We start from the raw sequence: 18,528 nt of genomic DNA, 5'->3' as shown, positions 1-18,528 counted from the left end.
GTTGCTTGGAAAATTTAAGGGGCGGTCGAGAGGGGGGGATGGGGGATGTTGATGTGCACACAATCCTGAATCCCCTGCCTGTATATAAAATTATGGTGCCTAAAATTTAAAAGATCAGTCTCAATTAAAGAAAATCCACACAGACCACATCAGTCATAACAAAACCAATATTGAAAATCATTATCATATTACATGAAATAACAGAATCTTCATTAAAATGACATCAAAACATGTAAATAAGAAAATTCCCTTAAACTAAAATTTACTAAAAATAAAGGTATGCAATAAAAATAAAATCAACACCAAAATACTGCTATTTAAAGGCTCATTAAAGAAAACAAAATAACAGATATGGCCCATCATCACTGCTTAAAAGTAAAACAACAACCCAGTACATGCAGGACTTTTTCTTGAAAATTACAAAGGGATATTATTTAGTAAAAGTTCATGAAGGGGTAAAAGTCTACGCTAGAGAGATATGAGGCAGCAACCTATAATAATGACCAAAAGACATTCTGTGAAGTTTAAAGAAAATAACTTTAACCATAATTTACATATGAAATTGCAAACAAAACTTTAAAGTGTTACTATCCTGTTGATGCCTGGTTGTCATACATAATATGATTTTTTGAACAATTTAACTATAAACTGTAACAATACAACTGAATAATAATTAAAAACTTAAATTAAATTCTTTAAAACATAATAAATTTAACTTGTCAGTAAAAATGTTGAAAACATTTTTTTCTCTTAATGAATACTTTGAAAATCTGAAAATAACTTCTTAAACAGAAACAAACATTATCTTACGAGGAGACATTTGAAATTGACAGCGCCTCTATATCACTGGAATAGCCAAATGTATAAGATATCAAAATATTGTACAACAAACACTTAAATATATATAATCATGTAGGTAATAAGTATAAAATTGATTTACCAAAGGTTATTATAATTATGACCCAGTTAAAATGATTGTTTATAACTTAAGAAACTACACTTATATTTTGCTCTAACTAGATAAAAAGCCAAAATAACATCATTTGCTGAAGTTAAACTGATAGGTCTTTAAACTGATAGGTCTTTTTGCCAGAGAAAAATGAAAGAAAACTACACCAATCTATCAACCTCCGGTTTATTTGTTCATTCATTCATTCAGATTTCAACCCAGTTCAGATGTCACCTGAGTTCAGATGTCACCTGAGTGCAGTGTAACATGAGTGCAGAGGTAACATAAGTTCTGATGTTACATGAGTTAAGATGTAACGTAATTTAGATGTGTCACAAGCTCAGATGTCACATCAGTTCAAATGTCACCCAAGTGCAGATGTCACTTGAGTGCAGCTGTAACATGAGTGCAGAGGTAACATAAGTTCTGATGTTACATGAGTGCAGAGGAAACATAAGTTGAGTTAAGATGTAACATAATTTAGATGTTACATCAGTTCAGATGTCACATAAGTCCAGATGTTACACAAGTTCAGCTGTAACATCTTCAAGGAAAATAATTGCCCTTTATCTGTTATAGAGTTTGAAATGCAGCAAGATGGTATCAAATTTCTGGCATACATTTTCAAAGCACTACTCTTATTTATGGAACATTTGTACAGCACTTTTCTTGTTCTTCATATTAAAATCTGTTAAAAATTTATATATACAAATGCTGAAAATTTATATATACAAAATTATCTAGGTAACAGATAGACAATGACTGTTTTTTACTTCATGCATCAGCATTAATACAATTTAAGTTGCAGAAAAGTAAGTAACTATTATAATTATTAAATGTTTACTTGCAGGTTGGATCTTGAAAGAAAGGTATATTGGTGCATAAAACAAAATACAGGATGCAAGTATGAACACTAGAGTTGTTAGGAGTCTAACATGTTTAAGTTACAGCAGTATGAATGAAATAATAATAATAAGTTTAAACATAACAAATTTCAGCATGATTAATATAGGGAAAGTGCATAGCCACAGATGCATGCCTGCTTCCTGGAATTAACCAGTGTTGGGTCATAAAAGGAAACATGATCATCACCTAAGCAAGGCTAAAACCTACAGTCCATTGGCTGACACTGGCAAACATCTTAAACCACTAGGCCACTGTTCCCTTTCATTATATATTTGGTCATTACACTGTGCAATGTGAAAGCTACAAATTCACACCTGCAGCGGTGAGGGGCAAGTGGTATGAAAAGGTGTTAAAGAACTATAGGGAAAGGCTCACCTTAATTAAACTAGGGTAAATATTGAACTTCAGCTAGTTCATCTTGAACTACTGGTTTATCTTGAATGAACTAAGATTGGCAAATTTTGAGCTAAGGTCTATGCTGAACTACACTGAGTATGATGGATTAAGTTATCACATGGTGTTTACAGTGTTACAGTTCTACATAGCTTAATAAATGAGTTTATAATGCCAGACTTTAAAAAAAAAGGACATTTTGATGATATTGGTTGTTTATCATTATAGAGGAATTATTGATTATAACTCTAAGCTCTATAAATGTAGAAATTAAAAATAAATTAAGTAAAAATTTTGATCTCAGAAAGTGTTCACATAAACATTGTATTACTTACACATCTATAACAAGATGCTGCAAGATGCATTAAACTCATTTTACTTATTTCACAGTTAAAAAAAAAGAAAACATATCTCTTGTTTAACATAAATTCTAGATGTTAATAAATTCTTTTCTAAGGTTAATGTTTCTGGAATAAATATGTATTATATTTACATACAAAAAATAAAAGTAGATTACATGCATATAAACAAAAAGACAAGTTTCATGCCCCAATATCCATGCATACAAGTACATTTTTTTCTAAATCATCTACCGGCAGTTTTTCCACAACAGTGTCAGTCAAATTTGTGGCAATTTCAAATATTAGCCCTTAGTACAATGCTGAATTTCTTAAATGGACTTGTCCAGCATCAATTTTTGGAACTGTCCATTATCAATTTTAGGGACATTTTAAATGGACCTGTCCATATTGACCATTCCCTTATTTTAATTAAGCACTATCCATTCTTTATACAGAAAAGCTAAAATTGGGAGTAGAATTATATAGAGACAGTTCAACTTCAAGCTGGCCATCTACCAATGAACAACACCTACTATAAGTGCTTCACAACCAGTACACAAAAATACCATTTTTAATCCTTATAATTTACAGTCTTAAGGATTTTTCATAGATTATGAAAGATATTAAGTACAAGACTCATGCACAAATCTTCCTTAAATCAAACATAGGGAAATAAAGAGGTTTTGTGCTTATTTTAATGTTTAAGGAAAAATTGACAAAATTGATATTTTACCACAAATTTGACTGACACACAACATTCCATTCTGAAATACAAAACAAGCGTGCATATTATCCTTAACCCTGCCGAATTTCTTAAATGGACTTGTCCAGCTTCCATTTTTGGAACTGTCAATTATCAATTTAAGTAAATCAGGATGAAAAATTAAAAGTAATTCAGCCAACAGTATAAGGGTCTCGCCAGATTGCACCAATTTGCAGGCTGGCCTGGCTCAGTACTGGTGGCAAATGATTATCATTTCCGGTTCCGGCAGGGTAAAGATTATACATTATATATAGGTGTTCACTCACACAGGATCGTCATGGACTGGGCTGAGGGTTTCCGCAATTAACGGAGCAGGTCTGAAACGTACAGAGTAAATATTGTATTAGTGGAAGTCACATCTTAGTAAACAAACAATCATTTTATAATACAAATTGTATATACATGTAACATTATCTTAGTAGATCTAAATGGTTCAAAAGGTGACATTTGAATGTCATGAAGATTCATAAAATGTTTCTTCTTCACAAGACCTTTGTTCAACATTATACGAAATAGCATATATTCAATATTTAGCATATAATTCATATTTACTTAATTAATATTCATAATTATATAACATGTACAACTGTATTAACTTTAAGTTCATGTACTATATATTCCAATATTTAGTCTGTATACATTTGTAATACTTTTTCAGCATTTAAATTGACATTAAAGAAGCCAACGATGGCAATCTACTTTAAAGTCTTTCTCTGAAACCACTAGAATCTGAGATCTTATTGTAAAATTAGCTCCAAAATCTAATTATTATTCACTGATCTAATATATTTTTGCATAGGGTCTGTGATAGGTAGTGATAAATAATAAAATATCATTACTACTAACTTTTAAAGGGTTATACATAAACATTTTTTTACTCAGTTTATCACCATGAACTTAAGCCAGACCTTGAATTTTTCATAATTTTCTGGTATTTATGGGCTTTATGATGTCAAAAATGGATGTAAATCTTCAGCTTTTAAGTAATTTACCATATCATTTACATTTACTTATGTACTATTTTCATTATACTTTAACAAGCACCATTATACATGTGAAACAAACTTACATCCAGGTCCTTGATATATCATTACTACTTTTAGTCACAGACCTTAATAAAGCTAATCATTAATATGCATATAAAAGGGGCATAACTCCTGAAAAAATTACATTTTTGGTTTGATACCATATCAAAGGCCCATTAATAGTGCTTTTAGCATACTTTATAAAATAGTTAAATTCTATATAAAAAAAATATGCTTTTGTCTTGACTATTCTATTTTTAGATGACACAAATTGATACAATGTATATATGTGTAGATGCTGACAAATATATTACACCAATGATTTTTTATATTTAATAACTTTATTATGCAACAAATGCTGTATGAATTCTAATAAACTTCCCTCCCTTAATAAACAATATTTATAAAAGTACAAATAGAACACCCTTAGTGCATTTATGAGAAAACAAATGGTTACTGAACCTACTTACATTTTTGAGTACTCCTTATCAATTTCCATATTCTTACTCTTTTCACATTATCATTTAAGCTTCAATTCCTATTTCACCCAATTGTACATTTTTATTCAGCATTAATTATCAATTTCATTGTAATAAATGCCCTTTTTTCAACTGCACAAATTGAATTAATTGCCTTAATTTTCATGTAACAAGATCTAAGTGCTCACTTTCCACACACAGCATTTTCACAGAATGAAAAATAAAGCTTGATTGTTTATGTTTTTGCAGTAAAAGTTTAATATAACCAAAATGTAAATGATTATAATAATATATAAGTGGCATTACACAATAACTAAAGCACCTGATTACAAAAAAAAATGTAAAATAGTAACGTCAATGACCATCTTGTGAACTAATTGCAGATATGTAACAACTAATATAACTTAGCACTAAGTAAATCATTGATCTTTGGATCAATAAGGTAGAATGGAAGCAAAGTCAGTGGTTTTTACAGTAATTTTCATTAAAACTTAAGCAGTGCCCAGATAACTGATAATAAGTAGTGATTATATAATTATGTTATACAACGTAGAACAAGAAAGAGAATTATGACTGGTGACAAATGTTGAATGAAAAAAAAAATCTTTGTGATTGTCTCCATGTTTGTTTGTTTGATTTGGTTTTACGTCACAGCAACACAGTATAGGTCATTTGGCAATGTTCAAGCTTTACTGGTGGAGGAAGACCTCAGATGCCCTTCTGTGCATTTTTCAACCACCAACGGCCACCTGAGTAGAACCACCAACGTTCCAGAAGCTAGCTGGATAGCTTCCTCACATGAAAGAATCCAAAGTCCATGTCAGGATTCCAACCCACAGCGGTAAGGTTGTCTCCATGTGAAAGTTATACATAATATACAAATGAAGTACATGTATAATTGTCAATGAAACTTTTTCTTTTTAAGGTCATTGTTTTACTTAATAAATTTACCATTATCACAAAACCTAGAGCTAGAGAGTTTGATTTTGGGAAAACGTATAGAAAACGTATACATTAACAGAAAATGCATACATTTTTTGACACAATATCAAAGAATAGAGATTATAACTTTAAAGGAACTCCACTGAGGTCGAAAGGCATAAAAAGATAAAATTTGAATATGGAAAATTGTGAAAACGGAAAACTCTGCAAAGGATAACTAAATATTATACTCAAAATTAAATTGAATATCTATTTTTGTGCGATTCTTAGCGGGATTTGAATGAAAAGCATTGTAATGATTTTCATTTTTGTGTCATTTTGCACAATAAAAATGATTATTCTAGAAAAACAGGGTGAGTGAAAGACCTGAAAATGTGCACATAAGTCATTGATCCAGACCTTCATCAATTGGTACACAAATCTTGGGAAAATATTTCCAATCCCATAATGTCAAAAACCTCAGTGGAGTCCCTTTGATAAGTTACATGTAAGATATGGGTACCATAACATCATCTTCCCATAATGATTAGGTACATGATTGTATTCTCAAAGATGCAGGAAAATATAATTCCACCTGTCTAGCCAACAGAGTAAGGAAGTCTTTGAATTTGTCAATCCAACAAGCAGAGACCAAAAGCCGAGGCAAACTGAATTGAATACATATCATCTCAACCTTTAACCTGCTGAATTTCTAAAATGGACTAATCCAGCATACATTTAATACTTTTGGAACTGTCCATTATCATTTTTGGGGGTATTTAGATGAAAATTTTAATTTTGTCAGCCAAAAGTATAGAGCCGCGTCAGACTGCACGGATGTGCTGGATGGACGGACTCTATACTGGTGGCACTTTTGGTTCCAGCAGGTTAAGGGTTAATCAAATAAGCCTGCTTTGCCTAGAGGACCTTAGTGCAGTAACAGGTTAACTCCTATTAGATGATGTAAGGAGTTAACCTATTACTGGACTAAAGTGTAGATATTATCTAAGACCTTCTTTTGAGCATCCTAATCCTTACCTATCAGGTGTAGCACTGGTCTGAATCTTTCTTGATCCACTGACACTAAATGTTACAAGATAATAAAAAAAACCTATATATAACAGTGACTTTAAATTTCAAATCACAGTACTGGTACAATTGTATGCAGCAGCAAGCAACTTTCATGACACTCTCAAACAATACTGAATATGCACAGTATTGTGACCCTGCAAATTGTTATTTTCCTCTTAAAAAATGTCAAGACCTTCCATGCTTTAATAAGATCAATGTTCCTATTCTCATTTTATTACAACAAAATAGTTAAAATCTAAATAGTATGCAAATTTAGTGGTAGCCTTTTAAGCCTTTGGTTGGGCTTATAATTTTTTTAAATTATAAGCCTGAATTTGCTTGTAGTTTTCTGGCTCTAAATTCATTGATGTTTAAAAGTTGTTGCTCAACCCAACATAATTTGGTTTAGTGACATCATACATGATATGTCATATCAACATGAGGTATAGATTTTACATTTCCGCTCTTTAGAACTAAGTAATTGTTTAGTAAGGAAATAAATGGGAACCATGTTAAGGAGAACAAATGTTAGTTAAAGCACAGCAATTCAGCACATTTACTCAATATTAACCCTTAGCCTGCTGGAACTGGAAGTGATTGAGTCTTGACCACCAGTACAGAGCCCAGGCAGCCTGCACATCCATGCTACATGACCAGATTCTTTACTGTTGGCAGGCACCGAAAATTATTTTCAGAGTCACTAGAGCTACTAAATAAAATGTGCAGGCAATATTTTTCGAATCGTCCTACAGTGAATTATTTTAAATTCCACTTGTACTTCAAGCAGACGAGTGGAGAATTCGATCTCTGTGTTGATACTAGATCAATGTTTGATACTTTGTATTTTGATAATGAATTCCCTTAAACTCAATGGACTGTTCCAAATTCAAAGAAGGGCAAATCCATTACACACTGATATTCTGATTATTCATCCAGCAGGTCAAAAGTTAATCATCAGTCTGATAAATTATTATTCATATTGTACAAATATACCTTGTACTCAACTGTCGCTCAAAATACTGGTTATCTTCTCTCTGTTCTATTGGGTAGCTCGCTTGTTTGTAGGGGGCGGATATCTCCTTCCTTCCCTGCAGTGTACGCTGGTAATAAGTGTCCGCAAGACTTTTAAACGCGTCATCAGCGCCACTGAGAGTATGCTTTGGAAACTTCAATGAGTGCGGCTCAAAAGTTTTTGATGAGCTTGAATTCTCTGTAAAAAAAACAAGCAGTTTAAGAAATAATTAATATAGTTACACTTTCAACAAAGTAGCCAATTCAGACAATATTTACCAATATCTAAAGGATTCTGACAGCACGACAAAAGGACAACAATCTTCTCTGAAACTTAAGTTAAAAACAGTAGTTTTCTTTAGTTTAGTTTAAACACATTAATTTTAGCTTGATTGTGAAACAAGTTCTTGCAACTTATATTAATCACTTTCCAGTCTGCTTCCTTGACCTAGAAGCAACCAGTACCGGTGTCATATGAGGCAACATGGTCTTGACCTGAGTAGGTAGGACTCTAACCCATGACTGGTGGGTTGAGAGACAAACACCTTAACCACTATGCCACCACTCCTCCCTCTCTCGATAGCAGTTTTCTTTAAATAATCCTTCCTCGAAGTAAGAAGTATAAAATTCTTAAAACCTTTGGGGTTTTGGAGACAGACATATCTGTGGGTAAATTACCTCCTTACAGGGTTAATTATGTACACTGGGTCAAGTTACACAAGTATTTTTATAATTATCATGTGGTTGTCAATAATTGTGCTCATTAAAGAGAAATTTCCTCATTTTGTCAATATCAATTTTAGCTGAATTGACAACAATTTTCTAGTATATATTTCAAAAAATTTAACTGACAAATGGTGAGTTAGACCAACAGTACAATATAATACTAAAATGTTCAGGCCACTCTCAAATTACAAATTGAACGTTACAAGTAAATTCCAATGGATATTTACAGATAGTTCCTTGGGTCACATGAGTAAATAATAAATATTTATCTGTCATGCAAAGTAAACTTTGAAATTGAAAAGAATTTCTACAAAATGTTAACTTATTTTGACTTTCACCTGTTCACTCTTTATTTATGCTTGGATGGGCACAATGCCACATAATGATTATAAACACAAATAATAATAAATGCATTGGAAAGATAAAAAGAAAACAACTTCAAGTCAGTAACATCAATATAAATTCTAGAATAAACAACATGCGGCATCATTCATAAAGGTTTATAAACATTTACAAAGCTTGTTAAATATGTAAATGAAGAATTTAATTTAATCAAATAAAGAGAAACATTAAAGGAAATATCCCCATTCACCGCTCTGTAGCATGGTTTGTATTGGCCCAGACACTGCAATGCCATACAAAGGCTCGATCAGTAACACAAGGGCTCTGTAGCATGGCCTCAAAGTCGGATGCTGCATTGCAACAGGGTCTTTGAAATAGAATGGTCCAGAAGCGCGCTATGTAAGACCTTCTCGCTATAATTTAACATATCTCGGTAGAACTTGGTATAGTTTGCTATACGCACAGTGATTTTCCTGCTTATATAACAGACTACAATAAAAGACCTCTTCCCAATTGAAATTGTCTTTCAAATCATGCAGTTTTCCCAAAACTCTGAACTTAAACCTGCTTTTTTACTTCCCAAATTAGCAATTTTAGCAATAATTTTTCCCAAAATCAAATGGCAAAGGCCTCTTCCAAATTAAGTGAGAAAAATCACTGACCCAAATTAGGTAAGTGTTTAACCCATTACTTCATGAGCATTTTGTGAAAAATGGCTGTTTTCATTGAAAAGTCTCCCGTTACAAGTTCAAATTGCTATAATACTATAAAAACTGCTTCAACACTAATCAAACTTGGCACAAATGTTGACTGGACCATTGCCCTTGCAACAACATGCTCAGGCTTAAATTTTCTGTTACCATGACAACGAGGGGACATCTCAAAATTGCCAAAAATCACTATTTTATGTTGATTTTTTCCATCAATATTGATTTCAAAGTGCTGCAACTTCTCAATGGATTGAGATAGAGTCAAATGCTTTTCAGCGTTGGTTACACATTACCTTATGATCAATCTGGGGTCATTTACAACCTCTCACAAGTCCAAAATTTTCTTGGCGATGAGGGGGACTCCGCCCCCCTTCTAACCCCCCAAACAGAAGGGGGCACATCCCCCTTCTGGCAACCCCCTGATGTATCTTTTGGTTGGGGGGCCGCGCCGAAAAAGAGGTCACCTTTTTTAACAACATTTCTCAAACAAAAACAAGTGTTTGGGGCCTAAATAAGGCATGTTTTCATCATTTGAGACAACAAAAAAGGGGGGGGGGGGGTGAAAAAGGCGTTAAAAGGCGTGTATATGAAGTAATGGGTTAACAGAAAAGGATGAAAATACTTGAAATTACCCTAAATCGCGTTTTTCCATGTTTAAACATGGCCTGTCATATGAATTTGAAGAAAAATTGTTGTTTTGTAGATTTATTTATTTTTTTCATTAACCCATTACTTCATGAGCATTTTGTGAAAAATGGCTGTTTTCATTGAAAAGTCTCCCGTTACAAGTTCAAATTGCTATAATACTATAAAAACTGCTTCAACACTAATCAAACTTGGCACAAATGTTGACTGGACCATTGCCCTTGCAACAACATGCTCAGGCTTAAATTTTCTGTTACCATGACAACGAGGGGACATCTCAAAATTGCCAAAAATCACTATTTTATGTTGATTTTTTCCATCAATATTGATTTCAAAGTGCTGCAACTTCTCAATGGATTGAGATAGAGTCAAATGCTTTTCAGCGTTGGTTACACGTTACCTTATGATCAATCTGGGGTCATTTACAGCCTCTCACAAGTCCAAAATTTTCTTGGCGATGAGGGGGACTCCGCCCCCCTTCAAACCCCCTAATGTATCTTTTGGTTGGGGGGCCGCGCCGAAAAAGAGGTCACTTTTTTAACAACATTTCTCAAACAAAAACAAGTGTTTGGGGCCTAAATAAGGCATGTTTTCATCATTTGAGACAACAAAAAAGGGGGGGGGATGAAAAAGGCGTTAAAAGGCGTGTATATGAAGTAATGGGTTAAGAAAAGGGCGAAATTTATTTACAAGAGCAAAAAACGAAAAATCTTTAAACTTGTGAAAAGAGGATAAATATTTCAGAAAATAATGTTTTAAAGCCATATCTAATACAAAACATAGATTGCTTGTTAAAACTAGAAATGTGTCCATAGGACACGGATGCCCCCACACGCCACTGTTCTGTCAATCTCATGACTCTAGGTCAAATATTTTTTGGACTACATGTGCCACAAGTTGAAAACTAAAAATCAACAAAGGGCCATAATTCTGTGAAATTTGGTCACAGCAAAAATTCCTTCCTTTACTACCATCTACACATTAAGGTCAATGTTCATCCCTGGAAGTTTAAGCAGAATCTGCCATCCGGTTTAAGAGGAGTTGCGTTCACAAAATTTCTACTTAGTACAATGTATATAGTGAAAAAATCAACAAAGGACCATAATTCTGTTAAATTTAATCACAGCAAAAATTCCTTCCTTTACTACCATCCACACATTAAGGTTGTTCATCCCTGGAAGTTTAAGCAAAATCTGCCATTCGGTTTAAGAGGAGTTGCGTTCACAAAATTTCTACATAGTATATAGTGAAAAAATCAACAAAGGGCCATAATTCTGTTAAATTTGGTCGCAGCAAAAATATCTTCCTTTACTACCAACTACACATTAAGGTTGTTCATCCCTGGAAGTTTAAGCAACATCTGCCATCCGGTTTAAGAGGAGTTGCGTTCACAAAATTTCTACATAGTATATAGTGAAAAAATCAACAAAGGGCCATAATTCTGTTAAATTTGGTCGCAGCAAAAATTCCTTCCTTTACTACCATCCACACATTAAGGTTGTTCATCCCTGGAAGTTTAAGCAAAATCTGCCACCCGGTTTAAGAGGAGTTGCGTTCACAAGATTTTGGGACGTACGGACGGCCGGACACTCGGACGGCCGGACACTCGGACGGACAAGTGCAAAGCTATATGCTCCCACTCTGTGGGGGCCTAAAAATTTGCCCATAAACAGCGCCATTTTGAAAATACACCAAATTAAACATCAAATATTTGTAAATAAAGTCATGAAATATTATAAACTTTTTACATGATACGATTAAATAACATTTTTTATCTGTAAATTCAAATTTTATTTTCCAATTGAACAATGCATAAATTTAAAACAAGAGGGCCATGATGGCCCTAGATCGCTCACCTGACTTATCAAACTCATCCAAACAATTACCTAGACAAGCATTCTGACCAAGTCTCATGACAGGTGAGTCAAAAATGTGACCACTACAGTGTTAACAAGGATTATCCATATTTGAGCAGTGTGCATGACCTAGTTTTTTACCCAGGTGACACATATTCAAACAATCATCAAAACAAACTTTCAGACCAATTTCCAGGATACTTGGATCAAAACAGTAGCAACTAGAGTGTCAACAAGATTTTTCTATTTTTAGCTCCGGTGACCTAGTTTCACATGTGATTTCGAACTCATCCAAGCAATTACCTAGACAAGCATCCTGACCAAGTTTGATGATAATTGAGTCGACTTAGTTTCACATGTGATTTCGAACTCATCCAAGCAATTACCTAGACAAGCATCCTGACCAAGTTTGATGATAATTGAGTCGAAAATGTGACCACTAGAATGTCAACAAGGTTTTTCATCCGAGATGACCCATGTTCGATTTATTCCAAGTAATGACCTAGACAAGTTTCCTGACCAAGTTTGATGACAATTGAGTCAAAATTGTGACCACTAGAGTGTTAACAAGGTTTTTCTATTTTTAGCTCCTGTGACCTAGTTTTTCATCCGTGATGACCTATGTTTGAACTCATCCAAGCTATCACCTAGACAAACATCCTGACCAAGTTTGATGATGATTGAGGCAGAATTGTGACCTCTAGAGTGTTAACATGGTTTTTCTATTTTTAGCTCCGGTGACCTACTTTTTCATCTGAGATGACCCATGTTCGAACTCATCCGAGCTTTCACCTAGACAAGCATCTTGACCAAGTTTGATGATGACTGATGCAAAAATGTGACCGCTAGAGTGTTAACAAGGTTTTTCTATTTTTAGCTTCGGTGACCTACTTTTTCATCCGAGATGACCCATGTTCGAACTCATCCTAGCTATCACCTAGACAAGCATCTTGACCAAGTTTGATGATGATTGATGCAAAAATGTGACCGCTAGAGTGTTAACAAGGTTTTTCTATTTTTAGCTCCGGTGACCTACTTTTTCATCCGAGATGACCCATGTTCGAACTCATCCGAGCTATCACCTAGACAAGCATCTTGACCAAGTTTGATGATGATTGATGCAAAAATGTGACTGCTAGAGTGTTAACAAGGTTTTTCTATTTTTAGCTCCGGTGACCTACTTTTTCATCCGAGATGACACATGTTCGAACTCATCTGAGCTATCAACTAGATAAGCATCCTGACCAAGTTTGATGATGATTGATGCAAAAATGTGACCGCTAGAGTGTTGACAAGGTTTTTCTATTTTTAGCTCCGGTGACCTACTTTTTCATCTGAGATGACCCATGTTTGAACTCATTCGAGCTATCACCTAGACAAACATCCTGACCAAGTTTGATGATGATTGAGGCAAAAATGTGACCTCTAGAGTGTTAACAAGGTTTTTCTATTTTTTACTCTTGTGACCTAGTTTTTCATCCGAGATGACCCATGTTCGAACTCATCCGAGCTATCAACTAGATAAGCATCCTGACCAAGTTTGATGATGATTGAGGCAAAAATGCGACCACTAGAGTGTTAATAACTAAATGTGAACGGACGACGGACGACGGACAATCATCGATCCTAAAAGCTCACCCTGAGCATGCTCAGGTGAGCTAAAAAAGCTAATAAAACTCAGACCTATTTTCAAAGCAAACAGGACGTTTCGGCCCCAAACCAAATCAGCCCCTGTGCAAAAATCGACCCCTAGACGTTTCGGCCCTTTTCCGCGAGACATTTCGGCCCTTTTTTATTACAGTTTTATTTTTTTATTACAGTTTTATTTAAGTATAAAAGGAATTTTTATACTTAAAATCCTTAAAAATTGTAGTATATTGATAATTGATGGCACACAAACAATTATGACATTTTAATCCTTAATTGATAATCCATTATAGGTCTATCAATTGCTAATTAGATAAATGTTTTTTTCAAGGTGTGACATGCAAGAAATACAAAACACCTAATACTGGTTTAACAAATTAATTATTTATAGCGTACTGCTAATCAGCCGTTAGTAATATCAAAGATTTTTTTAACTTATGATTTGATATAATCTCTTGACAATATATGCCCTGCTTGAAAATCTATCACTTTTATTGTTTGTTTTTTTATATAAAAAATGTCTGTTTACAAAGTATTGTTTGTTTTATCTTTTAATTTTTTAACTGTTATTGCATAAACTCGTCACTTACTATTAATTTAATAGTTGTTGATAATGTAAATGTTTGTATTGTTCTTTGTCTTCCTTATTAATCGTTCAAATTTGAAAAAAAAACTTGTTGATATTAAGCAGATTAAATATGTTTCAGTGTTCGTGTACTATGTTTTGTTAAATAAAATTTATGTTCTGTTCTGTTTGTTTTTGTTACTATTATTTTAGCCTCATTCAATTAAAATTCATAATTTAATTATTCAATTAATTATCTCATTTCTTTTATTCTTTCATTTATTTATATGCTATTAAAATTCTGGTATAAAACACGTTAACACGGTAAGACTTATTCTTAACTAAATATGGGGCCGATTTGGTAAAGGGCCGAAACGTCTTAGGTAATTTTGGGCCGATACATCTTGGGGCTGAAATGACTTGAAATCTTTTCAACTATGAACAGTTAATTTTTATGTTGACATCCGATCGGGAATGAAAAATTCCTCAGGGCTCTCGATTGACACGGGGATCCGGGTTTTGACTCGTGAAAATCGGGAAATGCACAAAATTGACACGTGATAAAATCTGCTCAAGAGTCAATTTGCCACATGGGATTTTCAGCTATGCAATAATAATTACCTTTAATCCACCCCTAATTACCTATCAAATCCTACATATGTTCAAATCTCACTCATTAAAAATGTCAACAGGCAGTATAAGCCGTGTATAAAATGCTTTACACACTGCATTGTTTATACCCTGTGCACTGAAGCGTGACAATTCAGTGGCTGCAATTTGACAGTGCTAAAAATAGCTCTACACAACTGATAAGATTTACATACTTGAGGTGTCAATTATTGATTGCTTTTAAAGTTTTATAATACGTCTTTGATTTACTTGGAGTACCTGTGCATTTGTTATTTCTTTTTCCATTAAATATTCCAAGGTACATTTTGGTATTTAAAATTAATATGATATAACATACCAGTAAAGATAATTTTTTTCCTATTTTTTACATTTAATCAGAAAAGCTGCTGCTTATTTTATTCTTTCACAGCAATTCATTTTTTTGTTTTATTTGTTTTTTTTTTAGGGGGGGGGGAGGTATAGACATTTATAATTATGGATTTTCTCTGTCAATTTAGACTTTGGAATCTCCAAAAATTACCTCCAATACAGTCAATTTTGTAACATAAAAATTATTCATGTAGTCAAATGACACTAGAAAAAAAATGATTTGACTCGTGAAAATTTTGGCCAAAGAGTCTTTGACTCATGAAATTCTGACCCTACTGAGAGCCCTGATTCCTAATTTCATTGCAAATCTATAAAATTGTTACTTTTTAAAGTAAAAACTAATAATGTTATCAGGGTCTTTCAAATAGAATGGTCTGGAAACACGCTATGTAAACCCTTCTCACTACAATTAAACATGTCTCGGTATAACTCGGTATAGTTTGCTGTACGCAAATTATATAAGTGTTCAAGAAAAGGGCGAATATTAAATACAAGAGCAAAAAATGAAAATTTTAACGACATGATGTTATTTAAAAATCTTTAAACTTGTGAAAAAAGGATAAATATTTCAGAAAATAATGTTTTTTAAAACTATATTTGTTGAAAAACATAGATTGCTTTTTCACAATATTTGCCGATAAACGGCGCCATTTTGAAAATCGCGAAATTAATCATTCAATATTTACAAATAATATCGTGAAATTTTATGATATTTCTACATGATAAGATTGAATAACATCTTTTCTCTTTAAAATCAATTTCTATTTTGTCATTGAACAATGAATAAATTTAAAAAAGCTCATGAAACTCGGACCTATTTTCAAGTATGAGCGGTAGATTTTTACCTTGACACCGGGAATGAAAAATTCTTAATTTCATTGCAAATCTATAAAGTTGTTACTTTTACAGTAAAAACTGGTAATAAATGTAGTCAGAGTTAGTTTTAAGTAATTTTTTGATTAATTTAACAAAACATTATCTTATAATTTGATTTTTAATGGTGATGTGCTAAGCCAGATCACGGTCGGTAGATAAACCGATCACGTGACTCAACCGAGACAGCTTTTTTCGTAAAATTGGTCCGTCTCCAGACCATTCTATTTGAAAGACCCTGATGTTATGTATAGCCGGGATAAGTTTTCATTAATTTTTTGATCGATTTAACAAAACTTTATCTTATAATTTGATTTTAGAGTGGTGATATACCTTGCCAGATCACGGTCGATAAATAACCTAATCATAACTGTCCTAATCACGTGCTTCAACCGAGACAACTTTTTTCGTAAAATTGGTCCGATTCCAGACAAATCTATTTGAAAGACCCTGACTTCAATAAACTGGTATATCAGGATATCAACAATCATAAATCTGATATATCAAGTTATGGAAACCAGATCAAGTGTACTGTACTGTACACGGATTTTGACATGGAAACAAACAAAAATCTAAAAATTTATTACAGACACTCCCAAAAATTTTAGAATCTTTTCTCCCTCAGTTCTTTATGTGAGTTATCTCAGGATTATGGATTTCTACAGGAAGTTTTGAAGTCCCATTTGTTCCCAAAAGATTGACATTGTTATGGAGCTATATTACAGTTATAGAAGTAGGTGACATTGGTAAAGATGGAGAAAAAAATGGAAACATGTGAACATATCATGAATTTGTCAGCTGCAAAAAAGAAGGTTAAAAACTGCGCAGATCATCTCATGCAAGATACAAACCACTGCTACTGGAAGCGGGATCATCAACTTGTCCATTTGTTTCTGCACTCATAACTTTTCTCGGGTTTTACAATAAAATAAATAAAGAACGCAGATAGTCCAATCTCTTATTTGTCAGATTCACGAATTCGAAAACCTAGCTAAACGCCGTTTTCCGGTACTTTCTGTACATAGCTCTGGGGAATTCACCTAATGGAGTGTAATAGCGAACTCGATGTTTTCCGCCTTTTTTAAAATTAAATTGAAATAAAACAGTTATTTCTTTATAAGAAAATAATTAAATATCATTGTATGAATAATTCCATACAAAAAAATAAAGTAAATACGCAAGTTTACGCCGAAAATAACCTTATTTATTATGGAAGATTCCACTACATCGGTTTAAATTTTATTGATTTTCATATTAAACAACTTATTTTTTTGAAAAAGTTGCAATAGATATTAACGGAATATTGATATTTTTCAATAACATCAATTCTTTTCACCTTAAACGATAAAATAATGAAAGAAAAATAGAAATATCATGTAACTGTGTTATGTTCTTCATTTGGTGTAATTCCCCAGAGCTAAATCGGTAACGTACCGGAAAACGGTGTTTAGCTAGGTTTTCGAAAAGGTCAATAAATGTAAACATATGCGGCGTGCTCGATTGAAAACCTTGACCGAAATAGTTCCATTCTCTAATCGAGTAAACAAGGCAATTACGGTGTTTATCAAACTCGTTAAACCCCTTTATCCTCTTTGTACTTACACTGTGTTATATACAAATCAATACTAACTGTATAACTCTACTTTAAAAACAGAAATTTCATGGAACTTTCATATTCTCGGTTACATAAACAAATACCGAGATAGTATCTCGTGGTCACGACTTAGACTCTATAGCTATCTTGTTGCCACGACTTAGTAACTCGTGGCCACGACATAGTATCTCGTGGCCACGACATAGTATCTCGTGGCCACGACTTAGCTATCTCGTGGCCACCACTAAGTAACTCGTGGCCACGACATAGTATCTCGTGGCCACGACTTAGCTATCTCGTGGCCACCACTTAGTATCTCGTGGCCACAACTTGGCTATCTCGTGGCCACTACATAGTAACTCGTGGCCACGACATAGTATCTCGTGGCCACGACTTAGCTATCTCGTGGCCACCACTTAGTAACTCGTGGCCACGACTTAGTATCTCGTGGCCACGAGATAAATGAAAACACACATATGTCACCTTTGTGCCACCGTACTTATATCACTTGTCGTCATATTCTCTTAAATACACAAAGTTTAATAGATAATTATATCTAGACGCTCGAAAATAAGAGTAATACGTGCACCTTAACAAATGTGTCAATTGTTTATAATTTGTTACAAGTAAAAATTTTCAACACAAATCATGATCCATGCAGGGATATATACGGAATGCCGTTAGGGCCATCGCCTATGAATGGTTTGATTTG

The 18,528-nt window shown here is 33.5% G+C and overlaps 1 protein-coding gene across 7 annotated transcripts in view; it reads right to left on the bottom strand.

Annotated features, from left to right (window-relative positions):
• Positions 1-17,193, bottom strand: part of LOC132747305 (AMP deaminase 2-like) — a 63,982-nt gene extending 46,789 nt beyond the window's left edge. For 4 of the 7 annotated variants that reach the window (XM_060736646.1, XM_060736647.1, XM_060736648.1 and 1 more), the window contains exons 1-4: positions 17,074-17,193; positions 7,842-8,058; positions 6,816-6,860; positions 3,619-3,669 (exon numbers count right to left, since the gene is read on the bottom strand). In XM_060736646.1, the coding sequence (XP_060592629.1) occupies positions 3,619-3,669; positions 6,816-6,860; positions 7,842-8,058; positions 17,074-17,125 (365 nt within the window). In that variant the 5' untranslated portion in view covers positions 17,126-17,193. The remainder of the gene's footprint in view (positions 1-3,618; positions 3,670-6,815; positions 6,861-7,841; positions 8,059-17,073) is intronic. The other 3 variants (XM_060736651.1, XM_060736650.1, XM_060736652.1) reach the window with 3 other exon arrangements.
• Positions 17,194-18,528: the final 1,335 nt, after the last annotated feature.

This window comes from Ruditapes philippinarum, unplaced genomic scaffold, assembly GCF_026571515.1.
Source record: "Ruditapes philippinarum isolate M1 unplaced genomic scaffold, ASM2657151v2 ctg1212_1_1_1_1, whole genome shotgun sequence".
NCBI lineage: Eukaryota > Metazoa > Mollusca > Bivalvia > Venerida > Veneridae > Ruditapes > Ruditapes philippinarum.
Note: the sequence above shows the minus strand (reverse complement) of the source record. Positions and strands in the feature narration are given on the sequence as shown.